Below are 21,425 nucleotides of genomic sequence, written 5' to 3'. Positions count from 1 at the left end.
TGCTGAAATCTGCTCATTGAAACATGGCAAGCCAGTTGAGTAAAAAGGAGTCAAAAGGGGGTTGAGATTTCGAATCTTCTTCAGAGGCAATATGACAAACACACAAGTAGGCATACAATATGGACTAAACAGAACGGATATAATAACATAATATGCATGTGCTCTTCGATTGAAAGAGGTAAGGACACGGGTCAATGAAAGGCCAAAAGGGTATATGGGTATCCGAAGCAAGGATATCAATCAGGTACCGAGAGGTGATTAAAGTAATGCAGTGAGCAGACACACACACACACGCACAAAAAAAGACGGTGATGTCAGGCCAGTGATGATCCTAAGCTCATGGATGGTCAACCTGTTAAGGACAAAGATGCATGGGGAGGCATTTTTCAACTTATACCCTTCCTCCCCTTCACTCCCCCTCCCATAAAATGTCTCACATGAGAGTGAAATGTGTATAGGCCTATAAGGTAATGAAGAAAATTCAAAACGTATGTCAGTCATTTCATTCTGGATATGGGATGATGCGAAGTCGTCTCATCCAGTTGGCCGCCAAATTTTGCTTCCTGACAACGAACAACGAACAACGAACAACGAATGATATTTTACTATTATCTTTATTATAACTATTATTATCATTATTGTTGTTATCATTATTATCTATTATTACTATGATTTACTATTATTTACTGAGCTGTAAAAAGCCCTAGGTCAGTGTTCGTCCCAGAACCCCTAAATTCTTAATGCTCGAATGGTCAGAAGCTATAGCTTCTAACCTTCCGAGCATTGAACTAGGGCTAGGGCTTTCTATCGCTCAGTCGGTAGAGCACCGGGCTAGCATCCGGAGGTCTCGGGTTCGAATCCCGATGGAATCCCATTTTCTCTGCTCATTTTTCCTCTAATGAATTATATTCTTTTCTGGTCAGTTTCCTCCTGTTTGCATTCATGAAAATAATACGTATTTCCCCTCTTTATCGTCATCATAGGTATGAGCTTTGCATGACGTATAGGAAAAATGAATATAACAGGTCATGCAGTCAAAGGCAGGGGAAAAAATCAGACATGCGTGTACTAAGAGTAAAAAAAACTTTTAAACAAATAAGCAATGAAAGACACTTTACGAGCAGATTTCAACTGTAACATCTCTTTTAATAAGCTTCGCAAACAATGCATGGAACAAATGAAATAAAAAATACCCTTCACCAGAATCATAGTGCAGTGTCCCATAACCATTATCAACCCCTTTGAAAGAATCCTGCGCAAGCCCCAGGTCATGACAGTTCAGCCCCTTTCCACCCTCACAACAAGTCGACAGAATCGGTGATTGTCTTCATTTCATGTTCTTTCTTTCCTCCGAGTCCCTTCAACTTCATACAGATTCCATTACATTTGTTTTCCTGTAATTCTTAATTACGAAGGCCTACATGACTTTGATAGGAATATATATTTTTCTCGTACAAAATTCGTCAAAAAGTGCTGACAATTCATAGACTATGTACAAAATGTACATGGGATGACATGCGTGACATACAGCCACACTGGAATGATTGCAAATTATTGAAATGTGTTCATCTAAAGAAGCAAAATCACAGAAAAAAACCCCAAAGAATTATACAATAATCTCGTTGTAAGAGCACTGTACACGCTGATAAAAAATTCCCAAGTTTTAGTGGGACAGTTGCTCAATTCAAATCTAACCCAAATAGTATGAAACAAAAAGAAAGGTGCACTTCATTTCATATAGTCGATGATTACTGATTATCATAATCGTCACAAGGAATTGTACCAAAAGAAAAAAGCCCAACAACTCCTTCATTCCAAATGTTAATCGGTACGTGAAACACGCTATCAAGACTTTAAAGAGTTTGTGCATTGTTTAATAAGCAAGTTCGGATTTACACTTCATGTGCATATTGGTAAAACATGAAATGAACTTTCTTCTCTTCTCATTAGGCTCTTCACTTGTTTTCAAAGTAACATAATGCATAAGCTTGCCCGATGTGGCAAGTTAGGGAATTCATGTTCAAACTCAGAATGAACTTGTGAAGACCAGTGGCCTATCAATCAAAGTTTGGGGAATCATAGAAATATTTTATTGCTCTGCTTTGAATGCGTTAAATAAAACTTCTCTTTTATTTCTTTAATTCATGCACTTGCCAAATATAAGGCTTGCTCTCATGTGGATGAACCGGCAAGCACCACTTTATAAGGCTTACATGAATAATCATTGTCAAAGACGCTTATCTGAGTGAATTTAAAACCCACCACGCTTGTTGGTAGAAACAACCTTATTTTCTGCTCATGCGCAAAGTAGAACTCCGAACTGGCTTATTCTGATTTCATATCATATCATCTAATTTCCTTCCACTCATTTTGCATTGCTCTGATGCATTTAACGCAGTTACCGCTTCCCGGTCTGATTATATTTCATTATATGGTTATTACGAAACAACACTGTTTCGTTTGATTTCCTTTTCACAACGTGACCATGTACAGCAAAGAATGACAACTTGACAAGCTGTGTTGTATTCCCTCCCCCAGTAAAAAAAAAAAAAAAAAATAGGTTTTCGAAACTCGCAATTGACGAACTATCGTGTTTTGTGGATAACAAACTGAAGTAAATCACACCAAGCACCTTGTTGAATGTATAAATTAACATCAAAGAGATCGCATAATGATTATGAAAAAATATCGATAGAAAATTAGTGTCAGTAAATATTTATGTGAGTCGTGAATTCTTCACCTCTGTGAGGTTGTAATATAAAATCATCAATCATGCACATGTTTTTTGTTTTTCTGAACGCATTCTGACTGCCAAATTTCCATGTAAACATTGGTAGACATTGTTCTACTGTTTTGCTCCTTCATCGTTTGCTACTAACGTTGCATAAATCATTTGGTAGATAATCTTGGAAGACATCTATTTCATTTTTTTTTCTAATCTTTGGTAATTAGTATTATCTTTTAGTTTTGCAGGAAATAAAAAGAATAAAAAGAAAAAGAACGAGCTGACATGCCACGTTGCTATTTGTACACAATATCTTCATAAAAATTCTGAAGCAAAGCTGAATTCTACCTATACACACCAAAAAAAAAACCCCCAAAACAGCAGACATATACACACACAAACAATGAAACAAGTAAGCGTCATGTCATAGCACACGCAAGGATTCAATCCCAAATGATGCCTACAATTTGGCAAGGCATAATGATGGCAAAAATGCTGGCATCTATACCCAGGCACAGATTTAGGAAGCACAAATCTCACCCGCTTCTCCTGATGGAGCACCATCAAATCACGCATTTGCAAGAAGTGCATAGGGCGTTCGCATATCATAATCTAATTCTACCTTCCTCTATCATATCAACTGTGAAACCACCTTCAATCGGAGACATACGCTTACGCAAACATTATACACACATAACACTTATAAGAATGATAAGAAAGACATCCGTTCGTCGAAAGTCAACAGCGGAGCTCTGAAGAGCATCAACGCGGATCTTCCAGTCGAGATGGCGCCAACCACACCTCCAGCGGATTGTAGCGCACGTGGAATGCAAGCGAAGAAGGCAAGAAGAGCATCTATAAAGGGAGCCAAGGTTACTTCAAGTGTTCCTCTGCTCCTGACTGAACGAAGCGGAGAAGATGGGAATCCCTTCATGTCGTGTCTGGCTGCTGTGACTTCTTGATCAGGTCGATGATGTCTGCGAGTTGCTTCTCCAGGTTTGATTCCATGTCCTGGACCTGGGGACCAAAAACAATATTTCACAACCACTGGTCAATATAATTCATCTTTATCTCATACTCAGCTTTAAAACCATGTCTCCTATTTCCATCAAAAAAAAAATTACTACGGATAGATAAACAAGAAAAATGCAAACTCGTGCACTTTGCAGCTGGACTTTGGGGGTGGAGAGGTGAGTCTTTTTGAAAACATCTCTATGGTGTTTCTCGTATTTCTAATTTATATCCGTTGCCTTCTTCACAACATGCTTCTGGTATAACCTACAGACTGCGCGAGCTTTCAGAGTTGACAGAAAGTTTAGAATTGCCCTGTACGAACAGGGAGCGGATAACACGGGAAGCTCATTAGATTTGGTCGCATTCGTGCAGTGTATACATTGCATGTGCATTGTCACACTGTGCAACACATGAGATATTGCATTGCTCTCTTCTGACAATTGCACTACACTGAGAGTACCGCCAGATAAAAGTACTCTGGGAAATGTATCACAGTGTTTTATCACATTTCAGCACTGTGGAATATAAGGTGTATCCCGATTCTCTTAAAAGGGTGTGATAACATTAAGAACGTATGTTGTCACATTGTGCTACACAGATATCATGCTACACTTTTCAGACAACTGCACTGCAATAATTACACTGTGGGTATCGGAAAACATTGAGGAAATTTTGCCACAGTGCTTTAAGATATTTCCACACTGTGGGATATAAGGCGTAGTTTCTGGTGAAAGCGTGCAATAAAACCATAGAACCTAAAATATGTTGCCACACTGGTGCTTCACATTTTATAGATATCATACTTGTATACTGCTCTTTTCAGAAAACTGCACTGTGCAGTACAAATACACTGTGAGTAATGGAAGACACTGTGAAAAATGTGGTACAGTGTTTTAACAATTTCCCACACTGTGGGAGTATAAAGGTGTAATCTCGGGTGAAACTGTGAAATAAACAGTCATGGAACTTACCCGCTGCTCAACGCTCTCCAGCTTCTTCTCGATCAGCTGCGTTCTACTCATCGAACTCTCAATTCTGTCCACTCTGTAGAAGTGAATTTAAAGCAAAATCATCCAAGCAATAAATGCGATGTCATGACTAAGTCCACAGTTTAATGCTGTTGAGTATAACAATGAAAATAGATAATAGTGAAGTTGGGTTCAGTGATATAGAATGATTTTCTCATTATCAAATCACTTCACTACGGTTTCACAATAAGCATTACAATTTGGTAGACGAAGAAATTAATGAATTCCCAAGAATGAAATTTGCAAGGGATAGATACACATGCAAGGAATATTTGGCCTATGATGTGGCATTTCAGAGGAATTTAGCATTGTCTGTCATTTAGCAAAGAAAAACAACAAGCTGAGAGGAAATCTTCACTCTATTCGGTTTTGGGGTGTGGGCGATGATCGGGTGGAGGGTTTTACACGCTGCCTCACTGGTCAGTATGGTTTAACGCGTAAAAAGGAAAGTAAAAGACAACAATGCTACATGGTTAAAGGGATAATTAATACAATAATGATGATATAGCCTTCTTTATCCAAGGTAGCCTCTTCAGTGTTGTCTGCACTGCTCTACCAGAGGGCCCTGCCATAATGATAATAATAATAATAATAATAATAATAATAATAATAATAATAATATAGGTTTTCCCGGCCAATTTCGCACTTTTGTCAGTCCATTTGATAAAAGGTTCATTCAATTTAGCGAAAATCCTCGTCACTGCACATTCTGTCATTCAAAATTGCAAGTTGGTCGTTCAATTTAGCATTTCGATCAATGAAATTTGCACATGTGCCATTCGAATTCGTAAAACGAGCATTCAAATTGGCACGTGCTCTTCAGTCATTCAAATTCGCCAACACTGGCCGAAAGGGGTATTTCAGTCATTCAATTTCGCGTATGGGCATTCAAATTCCTAACATGTTCATTCAAATTAACGTCATGTTATTTCTCTTTTGAAAAGGTGATAACATTTAAACGCGTATTTCTATGTGACTTTTTGTTTCATCCACGCACTGTTAAGCAGTAAAAGTATCATACTTTTTACCATACATAACTCGGGTTTGTTGTTCTGTAACGCCCCTTTTCTTTCATACATGTCATTTTAGGCCTACATGTACCAATACTAACTTCATCTTCTTACAGTCATGACAGCACAAATTAGATACAGACGTATTTCTCAAGAAGACAGAAAAAGAATTATAGAAACATTTGATGATCATAACCTTGACTTCCTAGAACTGGCCGACACACTCGGAATAAAGCACTCAACGGCCAGATAAGTTGTGGCCACATGATGCACTAAATCTTCGGACTGGAAGAATCACTAAGCACATTGAAGAAAAAAAAACCTGTTACCAAAATCTTTCAAATAAGTACGAAAATATGAAATGTAATGACGCTTGCAAAACAGTAACTGTGTTGATAAAAAAAAATAAAGAAAGAACCAAAGCATAAACATGCGTGCTAAATTGACTGCAAAAGATGTTAAATTGGATGCCCAAAAATGAATTTGAATGAACGAGTGCGGCATGTCCGTGATCACGTGACTATATCATTCTAAATTGAATGAACGAATAACGAAATGGTGCTAGTTTTACGAATTTCAATTGAAAAAGTGTTAATTAGAATGACGCTAAAGGTAATTTGAATGCTCCAAAATGAATTTGAATGAAGAGATCATAAAATTGAACTACCGAACATGTCATCTACGCTAAATTTTGCTAAATTGAATGCAGCAATTAGGAATCGGACTGACACAAGTGCGAAATTGGCCGGGAAAACCTATAATAATAATAATAATAATAATAATAATAATAATAATGATGATAATAATAATAATTATTATTATTATCATTATTATTATTACTATCATTATTATTATCATTATTATCATTGTTATCATTATCATCATTATTATTATATTATTGTTATTATTATCATTGAGTTGCCAGGTATTCAATCAAACACCTGGATCGAGAGAGACATGATCGGTAAATACGTATTGTCCAAGGAAGTATAGGCCAAGGCAAGGCACTTGACAGGATTTGAACTTGGGGCCCCCTGATTGAAACTCAAGAGTCCTATCCACTAGGCCACAGTGCTCCCATACTAGTACCCTGTGACGAGATGACTTACTTCTTGCCGAGGTTCTGCACCTGTTTGCCGATGTCCTTGACCGTCTCTGTCCTCTGCTTCACCATGTAAGTCTCGAGTCGCAGATACTCCCAGTGCATAAGGGACTGTTCGGTCATAGCGGTCTCTGATCCTTCAGTGCGGTCTGGCAATCAAACAGGTAGTCAAGAACCTGCCATCACTATAGAGTCTTAATTGCTTAACCCTTTCACACCCACTATCTGAAAATGGCACTTATATTGTTTGCAAAAAAAGATTGCCGCTGGTAAGAGAAGTGTTAATTCCCTCGGTAATATAATATCCCAAAAAACAACAACAACAATAACAACTAAATAATGCAATCAGCGCAGATATTACTCATATCGTTCATATATCTTTGTGGTTACATTATCAGTAAATTCATTTTTCAGGCATAAACAAGATGGTTTCTGCAGGGATCCCGCATTTTATGACAGTTCACGGCAATGTATCTTACGAGCTGCCTATATATGGACACCATAGATGTAGGCCTAGATGTGACTTTATTGCTACAAAAACGAGGTGAATCTACAGTGTACCCAGTCTCAGGAAGCTAGCATGGTTAGTTTCTGCAATGCTTTAAGGCAAGGTTTAAACTCAATTTTCCATCTGTCTTTAAAGCTTGAATAATGTGGAACCAAGGATAACAACCATGTGTACTGCTTTAAAAAAGCGACATTACATTTTTCTCACATCGGTCAGCGCCAAAGAGGATAAATATTAAAGTACGTAACCTCTTTGGTCAGTGCTAATTATCAAAGTCTAACCTCAACAGAAACACACAAGCACGCATTTCAAAGGATTGTACCTATAACTGCCGACTGCAATGTGATCTCATGTAGGCCCTACATATTGCAATTCGCAGACTCGGCTGCATACTTCGATTCATAAAACGAGTTCATCTACTGATATATGCTATCACAACTTGTGGATTCTCCTTATCTCATTCAGTATATCCACAATCTGGGCAATTTAAGAATATGTTACTGAGAAATCACTGTCTTTGTCAATGCGGAAAGCGACTTCGTTTTCTTACCTGAACCCTGTTTGGGTCCGCCAATGCACGGTTTGCAACAGAGGCAACGAATGAGACGGACCACGTGAGCGATGATGATGAAAGGGGGTACGAGGAACGGCTTGTCGATGTACTCCTTGATGAGCTCGTAGCGGTGGAATTTCCATACTTCGTCCGTGTTCTCCTGCACAGTCGTGAATGTATAACTGTTCGTCGAGAAACGAGGTAATGAGTATACGTCTTAGCTGTAATATCATGGATATGATATTATTTCATCCACATTTTGATTTGATTTGATATGTTTTGTTTTGACATGGTATTTCAATATATTCAAATAATTATCAAAGCTCGTAACGAAATGAAATACAAGGAAATACTGTAGGTTCTTTGTGCATATAGTATGTGTTTAATGCAGTCATTAATGAGCTCCTTTGTGGAGACAATATCAGCTCCCTCGTGGAGACGATATGAGCTCCCTCATGGAGACTTGATACATATATTTAATAATCTTGTAATTTTTCTAAGATTTATAATGTCTGTTTAATGTTAAGTCCTGTCTGGGGCAAATTATTTGTTTAGGGCCCCATTTTTCTCTCTCTTCTTTCTTTCTATAAAACAACAACAACAACATTAATGTTTACCCAACAGGAGTGTTTTGGATATTCATGCAGGGCCTAATTTGCTCGGCTACATACAGTTCGTTGTACCAAAGTTCAACATTCCTAAGGTTCGTCATCCAGAAAGTTCGTCATTTCGACGGAACTATAGTTCATAATCTTTGATTTAGCTCATCATGATAGCAGACGATTATGTTTGCACGAACACGTGACGACCGTTCGACCAATCAGGTGGCTAGAATCTTACGCGGCATATAGTTAATAGCATACCTGAACATGGCGATGAGAAGGTTGAGGAGAAGCACGTTGCTGACAAGCATGTACACACCAAGCAGTATCACTGCCATCCAAGAGTTCTGCGGGCAAGGCATCTCACCCTGTGCTATCAGGGTCGCGTTATTCGAACAGTCAGTATCGCCTATACAGTCCACAATAAGCACAAACACGAAGAGGTTACCAAAATGTACAGCAGATCCCCACAAATATAGATACACACACAGACACTCTCACAAACAAACACAAACACAGATGGGCAATGCTTAACAAACTTGGAATCTACAAGGTCCATTCCAATATCGTGCTGTAGAGTAAAGTAATGATGTCTTCTTTACCCATGCGCAGGATCTCTTCAGTGTTGCCACTGCTCTACCACAGGGCCCTGGTATTTGCCATTACGATTACCCCTAGCATGCCCAGATACACATTTATTCACATGGGTCAACAGGAACATCATGTGTTAAAACATCTCCTCCAAGAACATAAACACTCTCTTTGGTGACTTGGCAGGGAGAACCCGGGATCTCCGCGCGTGAAAATCAAGAGTCTTATCCACTATACCACAGTGCAAGAGGAAATATAAACGGGGAGTTTGGTTTGTTAACTGCTTTGCGAGAAAATAAAGTGATAAATGTATTACTAATACAGTGAGCTCGGAAAACGAAAGTGGCAAAGGCATCGAATCTTAACGAAATAACAAGATGAAAATGTCTATCGACTCCGAATTGGGATCTCAAACATCTTATCCGTTGATGGATTTGAAATTTGTGTGATGTGACATGTGTTCGCATGCACTGGCTGTAGTATTCAGTGTATGGTAGCTCTCCCAAGGTCCTCTCGACCGAGTCACATTCAGTCATCAATTCGAACAGGAAGGGACTATAGGCAGAACCAAACGTTGCCCGAAGCCTGTTTTCAATACTTCAACTTAATTGGTAAGTCTTCAAATCGAATAAATTTTTGGATTTTAAGTTGACATTTACCCGCGATACTAAATCTGTCATGATCCTGAATGCTACAATGTGAAGCCCGATTACGCTATGCGTATGGGACTGCTGGTCGCTATGCGTATGGGGCTGCTGGTCGCAGTTAATTGCATGATTACTAAGACATGAGAGCACTTTGGGGCGAGTAAGTCTCACAGTGTTAGTTATATGGAAGGCACTTTAACCTGAAACACAAACTAAGACAAGGAAATTCAAGGAAACTTTTGAGGTACCAAAACTTTTTATTATCTTTAATGTAGATGGCACGCTATTCATTCCTGAGAAGCAGAGGCACCATTGGAATGGTTGTGACAAGCTGCGGAAAATGAAGTGCTATAGCTTACCCTCGATTACTTCCAGAAACAACTCGCCAAACACCTGGAAGTAGGCCCTGTAGGTGATACCCCGAATGACCTCCAGGACTCCACTGGTGTTAGGGTAGAGAATGGCTTGTGAGGCGATGCCATACGAAAGGAGGAACACACTCAATATACTGCAGAACAGCAGCAAATCCACCATCTGGAGAAAAACAATGACAAACGAAACAGATAATATGATAAACAGTAATGACTAAAAGGAGGACATTGTATGGAAACATGCAAGTTATGCTATGTCCAGCAGTCTAGGGGAAGGTGCTTTCCAATGCCTTTGATTAATCATAATATGATATCTTTGTGAATGTTCTAAGTCATCCAGGTAAAGCATCTCATAATCAATCAGTAAATCTAGTCAACTGGACTTAATTGTAATTTGGAGTAGCGAAGTTTCACGTCCTCTCCGGGACGCTTCATCAGGACGATTGATCTTTGGCGGCAATTGGTTGTTGACCCGTAACAGGGTCGGGGAATTTCGAAAAGCGCCAAGGAATCTTCCGAACTGCCGGATTGTAGGCTCCGGCTAGGTTGTGTCGCAGGCCCCCTCCTCGGTTTAGGGATGGCTCCTCCCTTTTTTACGTAGATAGACTCTTTGACTCCCCACTCGAATCACTGTGCCTCGCGATCTAAGATGACCACATCCTTGTTGTCAAAGGTGTGGTTACTGCTGTTCAGATGGGAGTATACGGCAGAGTCTCCACATCCAGACGCGCTAGCTCGTCTCTGCTGGTACATATACGTTTGGCTAAGGTCTGCTTTTCTCTCCTATGTACAGCTCTTCACTCTCGTCATCCTTGCATTGGATAGCATAGACCACGTTGTTTTGTTGGTCCTTCGGAGTCTTATCCTTAGGATGGACTAACTTCTGTCTCAATGTGTTGGTAGGCTTGAAAGAGATAGGAATATGATGCTTGCTAAAGATTTTACGGATATTCTTTGAAAGTCCGGAAACACAGGGAACCGTATAACGTTGTCTCTTTCAAAGAGACAAACTCATCTGTGCTGGCACATACGTTTGGCTAAGGTCTGCTTTATCTCGTCTGGATGTGGAGACTCTGCCGTAAACTCCCATCTGAACAGCAGTAACCACTTCTTTGACAACAAGGACGTGGTCATCTTAGATCGCGAGGCACGGTGGGTCCAGAGGGAGTCAAAGAGTCTATCTACGTAAAAAGGGAGGAGCCATCCCTAAACCGAGGAGGGGGTCTGCGACACAACCTAGCCGGAGCCTACAATCCGGCAGTTCGGAAGATTCCTCGGCGCTCTCCGAAATTCCCCGACCCTGTTACGGGTCAACAACCAATTGCCGCCAAAGATCAGTCGTCCTGATGAAGCGTCCCGGAGAGGACGAGAAACTTCGCTACTCCAAATTATAAGTAAGTCCAGCTGACTAGATTTACTGATATAGTTCATAATATGATTTCAGCGCTCTAGCAGTGATTGACAGATGATGTCATCGACAGAATCTTGGTTTGGAAGGGTTTTTTGTGGGAGTGTCCAAGAATATCATAGAATATATGGCACATAATTTTTCGATATCCTTTTGGCCACATTAGTGATGATCTGATTTAATTCAACACACGTAAGCATGGACTTACATTGCATAAATCTTTTACGCGTTTACTCAATGAGTTAATCGAAAAAAGGAAAAAGAACCAGAAAGTCAAAAACAGATCGCAACAAGCGCAAATCTTCCCTGAGGTGAATAGAATTTGGTACCGGGAATGGACATCAGCAGCCACTAACAAGTTTGGGAATAGCTTTCATACTAAAGACCAATGATCGAAATTGACATTTACGTCATTTTTTTTTCACAAGATATCTTCGTGTAGCATCGAAATTCGAGTGTTGATTATGTTGTAATAACAAGGCACTGCCCGACATGATTACAATGCGCTGTATGCTGGGATATGTTTTTCGAAAGTCATTACTCCAGGTACAAAAAGCCTAAAAAAAAAAAAAAAAAAAAAAAAAAAAACTTGACTACGTCTTGCGAACGTGCGCTACTCCGGTTATGACAATCAAGATAATGTTCGTACAAATAAGGATAAACATTAAACTTAATTTAACTCTGCCAGGACAGATATCATCCCAAAGACGCCAGGAATGTTATGGCAACAAACAAACCGGCCATGTTGTAATGAGAGACAGAATGGGGAGTTTTACACAAATGGTTCCACACTCCATACAAGATCTATAGCTTTCATCCACAATCCAGTGTTCTGACGATACAGATTGCATCCAGGATTCCGTTGTTGATCTTTTCTTTTTTGGGGGGAGGGGGGGGGGGGGACAGAGCATGCAGTGTCGAACATCTGGGTTCTTACCATTTTTCCGATCATCAGAAGCTTGGGTCCTAGGCTTTTGACGACGAGAAACGAGTTGAGCATGCGGACGAAGAAGAACATAAGATCACAGCACAGCACGATCCGAGCTGCGTTGAGATTGGGAAAGAAGCGCAGGGTGAAACCCAAGGAGAACAGGACTAGGTTCAAGGTGTCGATGCGATTCCAAAAGTCTCCAAACCAGATCTGAACTTTTCCTTGGAAAGTAAAGTTGTCTGCCTGTACAACCTGTCAAAGAACGCAGACAAAAAAAAATAAGCCGATTCGTAGTTCCACTTGATTACACAGGAGCTTCAGAATAGCTGATTAGCGATTGAACAAGCATGTTGGTTTTCAAATTCACTTATTAAGCATTTGTGATGTAATGATTATTCACTTTGATATTCCTTATATATTGCGTTCGCCAGGAAATCCACCTGATTGCTACAAAATGTTTATTAAAGCCTAGTATTTGGAAATTGGTACAGATACAGATGCACATGAATTTCGTAAATACATGGTTACAGGCAAGCCTATGAATAATTTTGCTTTACAAAAAAAAAAATGAAATGGCTACCCGAATGAGGAATGAATGGTAATTTAGGAAATGTGCTCATTACGAACGGGCTCACTTTGCTGATACCATACTTTTTCGAGTATCTGTATCTAAATCATAAGTGAGTAAGGGGTTTGAAAGTGATGGAATCGGTTTGCAAACGCTGAAAACAGAAATGAATAGGCAGATAAGGAAGTTTCAAAATTCTAGATACGGGAGTTTCAAAATTCTATATACGGAAGATATGTCGGGTGCGATATAAATTGAATTTTAGACCAAAAGATCATTTACCTTTGTTTGTTAGACTATGTCAGTTTTGCATGAAAAGTAAGTGCCTCGAGGCACGAGTCAATTAAGGACTAATAAATATTTAATGCATAAACGTGTAGCTAATATTTTGGTCCAAGGGAGGGAAATATTAATCTCTGCTAAACACTTTTCTTTTAATCATCAGTAAGTGGAAATACCTGTCTCAGTTCCTCAAAGAATAGGGTTCCCACCCAAACAACGAGCACAATCTCGGGGATTGATATGGTTTCATGGAAGTCACACAGCATGATGTAACTGAACAGACCCAAGAACGCGAAATAGGAAATCTACAAAGAGAGAGAAGATATAACAATATCCAAAAGCACTCATCAATATAAACATCACCATTATGTTCAACATTCGTAAATAACATTTGAGAACAAGTTATCATATTTGATTTAGTCTTCCTTACGTCGAGTCTTGCTTGTTGTGAATGGTTGACAAAATGCCCTTCATCAATGTAAACAAAGACCGATTTTCAGTGTTTTCAGTAGCCATGATAAAGATCATGGACATTTAGTTACGTCCTCGGGTTGGACTCGAACCAACGACCTCCTGATTGCTAGACAGGCGTTATATCCACTAGACTAGCGAGCTTCTGCTCGATAGCCAACGAATGATCTCTAGAAACCCTAGATGAATAGCTTATAATTACTTTAAAAATAAAAGTAAAAAAAATCGGAGTCTTAAGTGGTTGCACTATTTCTTGGTGGATAAGACGTCTAACTTTCAATAGGAGGTGCCGAGTTCGAATCCCGTTAAGTGCCTTCATCCTTGAACATTATGTTTTCACCCATGTCCCTCTCGACCAAGGTGTATAAACGGGTACCTGGCAAAGATAGGGTAGTTATAATGGCAGGACCCAGTCAGGTATATAGAGCAGTGGCAACATAGAAGAGGCTATACCTTGGATAAAGAAGACTACATCATCGTTTTGATTAGTTGGCAAGATAATGAGACTCATTTCGGCTTTACATCAGATGATTATTCGTATACTCACGAGATGCATATTGAACTTGACGACGGGAGAAGTGAAGAAGTGAAAGACTCTTGCACAGTAGCCAAGCTTTCTCCTTGGACTTCTGATTGTCGTGTCAGACTCCTCCTCGGACACAGACTCGAGAGGTTCGTTTTCTTCCGGGTTCGTCGCACTGCCGCGATGAAGGAACATTTAAAAACAAACATAGAAACTAGAACAAAACCTAACAGATATCATCGATGGAGATTCCTATCATATCGTGCTACTGGTGCCTGGCCCCGGGGCCAGGGTTGACAGTAAAGGCAGGGACCTAACAACTCGTCCATACAGAGCCAAGAATCTTTGTCTGCGTCGAAAATGAACTTGACAAGCATTCTAGAACATCCGAAAGGATAATCACATAGCGCCTTGTGCATGTCACTTTATATCTATCGTGCCGTTTTCGTGGCTACGAAAATGTAACTGCAAACAACATGCCCGCGGAACATGGCATGAATGTCATCCCAATACTTCATATCAACCACGGCGACTGAACAAGTTTTGCATTTAAATTTGTAACACTATCTTAAATCAATTACCCTCCTTCTTCATATCCCATTATGAAAATATACAGTCAGTAAAAAAAAAAATTGTATGATCAATGCAAATACATGTACTGCAAGATAAAAGATTAAAGATGCGGAACGTCCGCGTCTTCTCCCTACAAGCTGGGGAATCACCACTATTTTTTGTATCATGTGATATGAAGCATATAAGTATATCCCATATCTGTCCGGTGCGTTCATTGAAGATGCTCGTTAAAACCCATAATACTATTTTTTTTTCATAACTTCCGGGCGCTAGTAATTAGACCTCACTACATTAAAATCTAATAAGTATGATCTTTCCAATCATATATTGACACCGTAACAACGTTTGTTGCGATTAATTCGATGTCAGCATGAGTTGTCATGACTTGTCAACCGAAAGTGCGTCAACCCCTCTTCGAGGTGACAGGGTATGCTATGCCAGTTAAAGCTATCACAAAGAAGGTTCGGTTCCGCAAATTAAAGCCATCGCAGCAGCATTCTACAAATTTATAGGGAAATCACAACAATTGGTCAAGATATTAAGGCCATCACAACAGGGTTTTACAAATTGAAGGCTATCACAACAGTATTTTGCTTATCAGGGCTATGCGACCTTTTAAGGGTTCCTCACCAGATATCACCAGCGTCCCAATCTGTGGAATTCTGCTTGAGTAGGGAGCGTCTTTGGGAAAGCTTCGAGTCTCTGGGGTTCTGCTGCGGCCGAGCTTCGCTCTCTCCTTCCTGGCTTTCCGTATCCTATACACCCACAGCCGGAATATATAGCAGAGATACACATACTGTTAGGAACAAACACAGGATCCGACACCACAGGGGATGCTTAGCCCCCACCCCCATCCCCATCCCCGATTTAGATACCCAATAGGGAAAACTGTATGCATCTTTGGACCCGCGATATAACACGATGATATAAATGTTAAAACATCAAAACATATGCGTAAATTATGCTTAAATACAGAAACATTATACTTTCATTTCCTCAATTTAAACAGCATGGGAAATACAGGAGACTCATCTTTTTTGACACCTACTACGTTGTTTTTTTTTTCTGCCTGCATTGTAATTGATGGTATTGCAATAGATACCAGCTTCAGTTTCAGTTTCAGTAAGTTTTATTTCTCCACTTGTATAAAAAAAAAAACCAGTATGACAATATCGAAAATATTCACAAGTCATGAAAATATAAACAAGAGCTATCATAACAAATATATAATCATGAGAATAATACATATATTTCGTGACAAATATTTAAGTATACAGGTGAAGGAGACCGTTATCGATCAGCAAATCGCTTGACTTGGACAACGGCCTCAAAACATTACAGCTTGGAACAGTTTTATCTCTTTACCATGCTCACAATGCCTACATTTCACACTTCAAGATTATAATAGCGAGTTTTTTGTTGGGGGTGTGTTTTTGAGGGGGTACGTTTGTTCTTCTCGTGCATTCATTGAAAATTCTTCCTCACATCATCAGACTCTGTCTCTTGGTAATGCTGTTCTTCCCTATCGTCATGCCGGAACTGAACGAAGAATATCGCAGGTGGAAAGAAAAGGGCCAGCCAGATCTAGTAATTAAAGTGAAACAGAGAGAAAGAAAAAAAAAGTCACCGTTCATAGTGTCTAAATATTCAGAAGAAAGACTGAGAGATATGGAAACACACAGCAGCGAACACACTCTTTATATACATCAATGAGATATCTACATCACTTCGTACAATTTGAACTTTTTAAACTACTGCATGGTTATGACAACAGCATGTCACACAGCGACACACACACACTTCGCATACGCCCCTGTACACATATTATTATGAAATTAGAAAAACGCTTTGCAAACACGGATACATTCTACCAATTGGATGGCATATAGACTAATAATTTCTTTGCATTTTTACAATAAAACGGATTATCTGCAGCACTTCCTAAGATGGTAATTGCGTTGTGTGTTTCTCCTTAATAGCCAATGCAGATATGGTCTTCGCATTTTATTACCATACCAGGCAAGAGGGATGAAAAATGAAGTATCCATTTTATCTAAAAGGACACCAAGAATGAGCGTTTCCATATTGACATTGATACCTGATATGATGGTCACTCTGAGGAGCTTCTACTGGAGGAATTTTTACCAGGATCTGACAAAATTAATTGTTTCGACAGCACTGTATATGCAGCACCTGCCCATAATCACACAACACTCACGACAAATGAGCTAGCAGTAGCCGAGATCTCCCCAAGCCACATCCGGTTGAGCACGTTCTGCACGCTGGTGTGCGAAGTGAACTTCAGGTTCTCCACGCTGAAGCCGATCTTCACGCACGAAGCCTTCCCCCAGTTGGGGCGATTCACCGTCAGCACTTCGGCCGTCGTCGCCGCGTTCTCGTCCTGGCACTCGTCCAGTACGCGCACTGCCATCTGCTCAAACTTCCTGCGGATTAGACAAATGGAAAACCAACCACTTTAAGGACAAATCTGGACCAGAAATAAATTGATTTAGAAATAGACTAATCATTAAATCAGCACAACGATGAACAATTTATCATAAAGAATAGTCTAGTCTAGTCTTGTCCTATGTTGTTCACGTCTATGATAGTAAGTATATTTATCTGTGAATCTAGTTCTCAGTGGGCTTCCAGACTTCTTCCTCTTTTTTTCCTCTCCTTTTGTATTTATGATGCTTCAATTAATTTTTCCATTGATGTTATTTTTACAGAGGGGCCCACATTCTACAAGCTCTGTCTGTTTATTGGGTCCCTCCATTTTTCGCACTTTAAGCAAAGTTATACATGTACCTTATTTCGATCACTTCTGTTTTTTTTTACTACAATCTATAATTACTATAAGGTCCTCCTCAGCTGTTTCACATTCTTTTCGATACATAATGTTCTGTTTACCTTATTCTCTGTTGTCTAAAGAAGTGCAACTTATATGTTTTGTCGAAAAATGAAATAAACTTTGAATTGAATTGAAAAATTGAATTGAATAAGGAAATTTTTTTGAAACTTCCCTCAATTTTGCAAAACAATTCTCAAACAATAAATTGATTCGAACGACAAAATGAGTGAGTTGATGATGTCATCACTTCCCCGGATAACGACTTGGGATAACATGATACATAAGAAAAATAGAAGTTCTAATTGGAACTGGAGGAAAAACGACAAAATGTCACTTCAACCTATAATTTTACATGTGCAGTAGATTAAATGCATTACGTTAAACATAGGACTTAACAAGACAATCGGAAGGAGAGAGAAGGGGGTACCTGAAAGTAGAGAGATTAACAGTGTAATGATAATGTCACCCACTCTGCGGTCTTTTTCATGTCTGCGCACTCGTCGGGGAAGTACCGGTCGTTTGAGAAGGCGATGTTCTTCAGGATGTTGGTGGCCGTCAGGGCGGCGGCTATGGGCTCTTTGCATCTTTCCCAGAACAGTGTGGCCAGTTCGAAGCGGTCTTGAAGAATCGCGTAGAGGAACAGTTCCTGGTACGGGAAGGAGAAGCCCATCATCTTCGCATCGCTGTTAGAGCGACCTAGGTTTAAAAAAAAGGTTTATCTTCATTTGAGTTTGGACATAAGAAAAAGACATTTCGTACAAATTTAGATATTAATGTACGGAGATACATGAAATGTGACGCGGAGTTTATGCTGACGATTGCAGGCAAAAGACACTCAAACTGTATAAAAGATACAAAAAATTAATTGACTTGGTATAACATATTCTGAATAGTTTTTTTTGTTTTGTTCGTTTGTTTGTTTGCTTGTTTGTTTGTTTGTTTGCTTTTCACCACAAGGAATAAGCCTTGAGCGAAAAACAGAAAGATAGTTTCTTCGTGTCTCCAACCAAATATTTTCAAGAAATGACATAAAAGCAGCAATTTCAGTTACATGGCAGAGACCGCTATTTGAGGCCCAAAATGGACTAAAGTGATGAGGAACAGTTATTCAAAACGTTACGGATAATTGATATGGTTGCATGATCTTCCATGACATGATCTTCGATGATCCGTTTTCAGCCAGTGCCTTTTAATTGGCGTGTTGAGAGAAACATTCTTTGTGGGGTTACTTCAAAATGTCAGGCACTTACGCATCATGGACGGGGAAGTGTAACGCCCTCCTTCGGCCTCCTCCTCCTCAGTTGGTTTGGGGGCTGTCAGGAAATCGGGACGGTATCGATTCCGATTGTATTGTTGATGGATCAACTTGTAGTCGCTAAACGTGTGAGTTTTGATCAGCTTACTGACATCAGACAAAGTGAAGGTTGTCTGTACAGCGAGGAAAGAAAATGAAGAAAGTTCGGAGGAAGGTTTCCACTTCATTCTGCTGGTATCAATATTGTTATTCAGATTAGCAATAATAACATACATGCAATGCAAACCTTAAACACTGTGCCCTTAACTGAACTTCAGTCCTATTATATTGCATTATGTTATACTATATTATATTAAATTATATTATATTATATTACATCATGTTATATTATATTATATTATATTATATTATATTATATTATATTATATTATATCATATTATATCATAATATAACCTACGTATGAGTATACAATTTACCTTAATACTATTTTCCCCTTCTCTATTCTTACTTTTCCTTCTTCATTTTCATCTTTTTCTATCATTGATATCATTACTATTACTGACATCATCATCACTATTATGAAAAGTACGACTAGTAATAGCTAAGGTATAGGAGAGCAGGAGAATAGTAACAGTATAGTAGGTGGTAGCAGTAGCGGTAGCAGCAAAATTTTTATCATATTAATTGTTATTGTATTGAATAGTCTTCTTCTATCAATGCTGATCTCTCTCATGCCTTGTGGAGTAAAATGATTTAGTGTCGATTTGTCATCATAAACAGTTTAAGCAAAAAAATATATATAAATAATTAATATATAACATGGTTGCGTACGAGGTGAATATGCGAGCTGTTGCTGCCATATTATAGATAAAAAATGATTAACTTGGTTGGTCAGACAAAGATCAGGCAGGGAGGCCGAAATGTTCTTATACATTAAGACCACAGAATTATCTTACCCTGGAGCTCGGTCGATGTTTGCGCAGAAGATGGTAGAGAAAGGACTTCGGATCCAGCTATGGGTGAAAAAGTAAAAGATGATATCACACCATCTTGGTGACGAGAAATAGTACTCACAGTATACAGATTAAGGAATAGATTCTCGAAGGAAAGGGGAAAACACTTTAAAAGGAGAGGACAAGAATAAAGAGCGTGATAGCGGTAAATCTGCAATGCTAAAGTTAAACCTCGTGACGAGAATTTCGAACTTTTCAGTTAGCAAGGATCATCTGGATCTTGTAGTAAAAGAACGCAAATGAAGTGCGCCAGACCTTGCTGGATTATAATTAACTCCCAAATAATTGCAGCTCTTTGCAACCGGTATCAAAGGTCATATTTACATCGTTGTAGAGACTTGTGAGCTCGTACTGAGTGAGATACTTCTGAACCGACAAGTCCTGCTCCAAGAAGAGTTGGATGAACTCCACTTGGTTGTTGCAGATGGCTTCATGAAAGAAGGGCCTCAACTCTTCGGTCTGCCAAAGAAACATGAACATGAAAAGAAATGAGTACATATTACCATCCCGAAGGAGATGGAAATAGTGAGACATGCAGTAGGATCGAAATCACAGGAAATGGGTACTAAAAGAGTATTCACCCCATAGATTTTGACAGTGATGGTCATCACAGACATGCTTTTGTTGCTTTTCCATTATTTCAGATCTTTTTCCTCATGTTATGACATTCAGATTGTATTATGGATTGTATCATAGTTGATGATGTTCACTGCCAAGTATTACTGCTGACACGCAAATAAGCAATAATATGCCTAAACTGTAAAATCTAAGCTAAAAAGTATAAAACAAGAACAAGAACAACAACAACAACAACAACACCAACAACAACAAAAATGACAAGCTTATTTTTGCTGCATCCTCTAATCAACAGGCCCCTCTGTGACGCCATCAACGACAGCACACTTACATCCCACTGCTTTCCGTGACTGAAAAGTTTTTCTCTCGCCACCTCTGCTCTGTTCCATATCATGGCAATCTTCAGCTGGTCCCTACTGTTCACATTCGCCGCTGAGAAAAGAGAAGACAAAAATATCAACTGCATTTAAACCTTTCTGCAAGATTTAATGGCAATAATGACTAGTAGGTCTTGCTAACCAATGTTGCCCTCTCCCTCCAACAGAATCTCCTTACAATCATTACCTCGGCAATGCTAAGGACTCCTTTTCAACACCTGGATCAGGGAGGTGTATGAAAGGCACATTTTCAACATCTTGTTCAAAATATCCTTTTTCTTCCCCCTTTTCCTGACCACTCCAGTCTTTTCATAGCCACACCTTTCTCAGTAATCTTTTTATCTATCTATTTTTCTTCCTTTATGAGAGCTATTCCGTGATTGTTAATGTACGTCTACGTGTGTGTCCATGTGTGTGTGCACTATTCCGTCTTTTTTTCAATCTC

The 21,425-nt window shown here is 39.2% G+C and overlaps 1 protein-coding gene across 1 annotated transcript; it reads right to left on the bottom strand.

The window, feature by feature from the left end:
* Positions 1-3,573: 3,573 nt before the first annotated feature.
* Positions 3,574-20,997, bottom strand: LOC139713141 (transient receptor potential cation channel subfamily M member-like 2). Its single transcript, XM_071624892.1, has 17 exons — positions 20,935-20,997; positions 20,352-20,486; positions 19,971-20,027; positions 19,009-19,186; positions 18,229-18,454; positions 17,126-17,351; positions 16,393-16,491; positions 15,538-15,662; positions 14,359-14,509; positions 13,517-13,645; positions 12,497-12,742; positions 10,140-10,314; positions 8,804-8,951; positions 7,938-8,122; positions 6,887-7,028; positions 4,711-4,783; positions 3,574-3,742 (listed from the first exon to the last, which is right to left on the bottom strand). Exons 1-17 carry the CDS (start codon positions 20,995-20,997, stop codon positions 3,656-3,658), a joined length of 2,445 nt encoding a protein of 814 aa, XP_071480993.1. The 3' UTR covers positions 3,574-3,655.
* Positions 20,998-21,425: the final 428 nt, after the last annotated feature.

This window comes from Diadema antillarum, unplaced genomic scaffold (genome assembly GCF_040938485.1).
Source record: "Diadema antillarum isolate AM-2024a unplaced genomic scaffold, OU_Dant_1.0 seq00001913_RagTag, whole genome shotgun sequence".
NCBI lineage: Eukaryota > Metazoa > Echinodermata > Echinoidea > Diadematoida > Diadematidae > Diadema > Diadema antillarum.
The sequence above is the reverse complement of the archived record's forward strand: the minus strand, read 5'-3'. Positions and strand labels throughout refer to the sequence as shown.

Coding starts and splice junctions, on each gene's coding strand:
- LOC139713141 (XM_071624892.1), bottom strand. CDS start 20,997: ATGATATGGAACAGAGCAGAGGTGGCGAGAGAAAAACTTTTCAGTCAC. Junction 19,187..19,970: donor AACATCGACCGAGCTCCAGG/GTAAGATAATTC, acceptor CTCGCTGTACAG/ACAACCTTCACTTTGTCTGA. Junction 14,510..15,537: donor TGGGACGCTGGTGATATCTG/GTGAGGAACCCT, acceptor TCATCGCGGCAG/TGCGACGAACCCGGAAGAAA.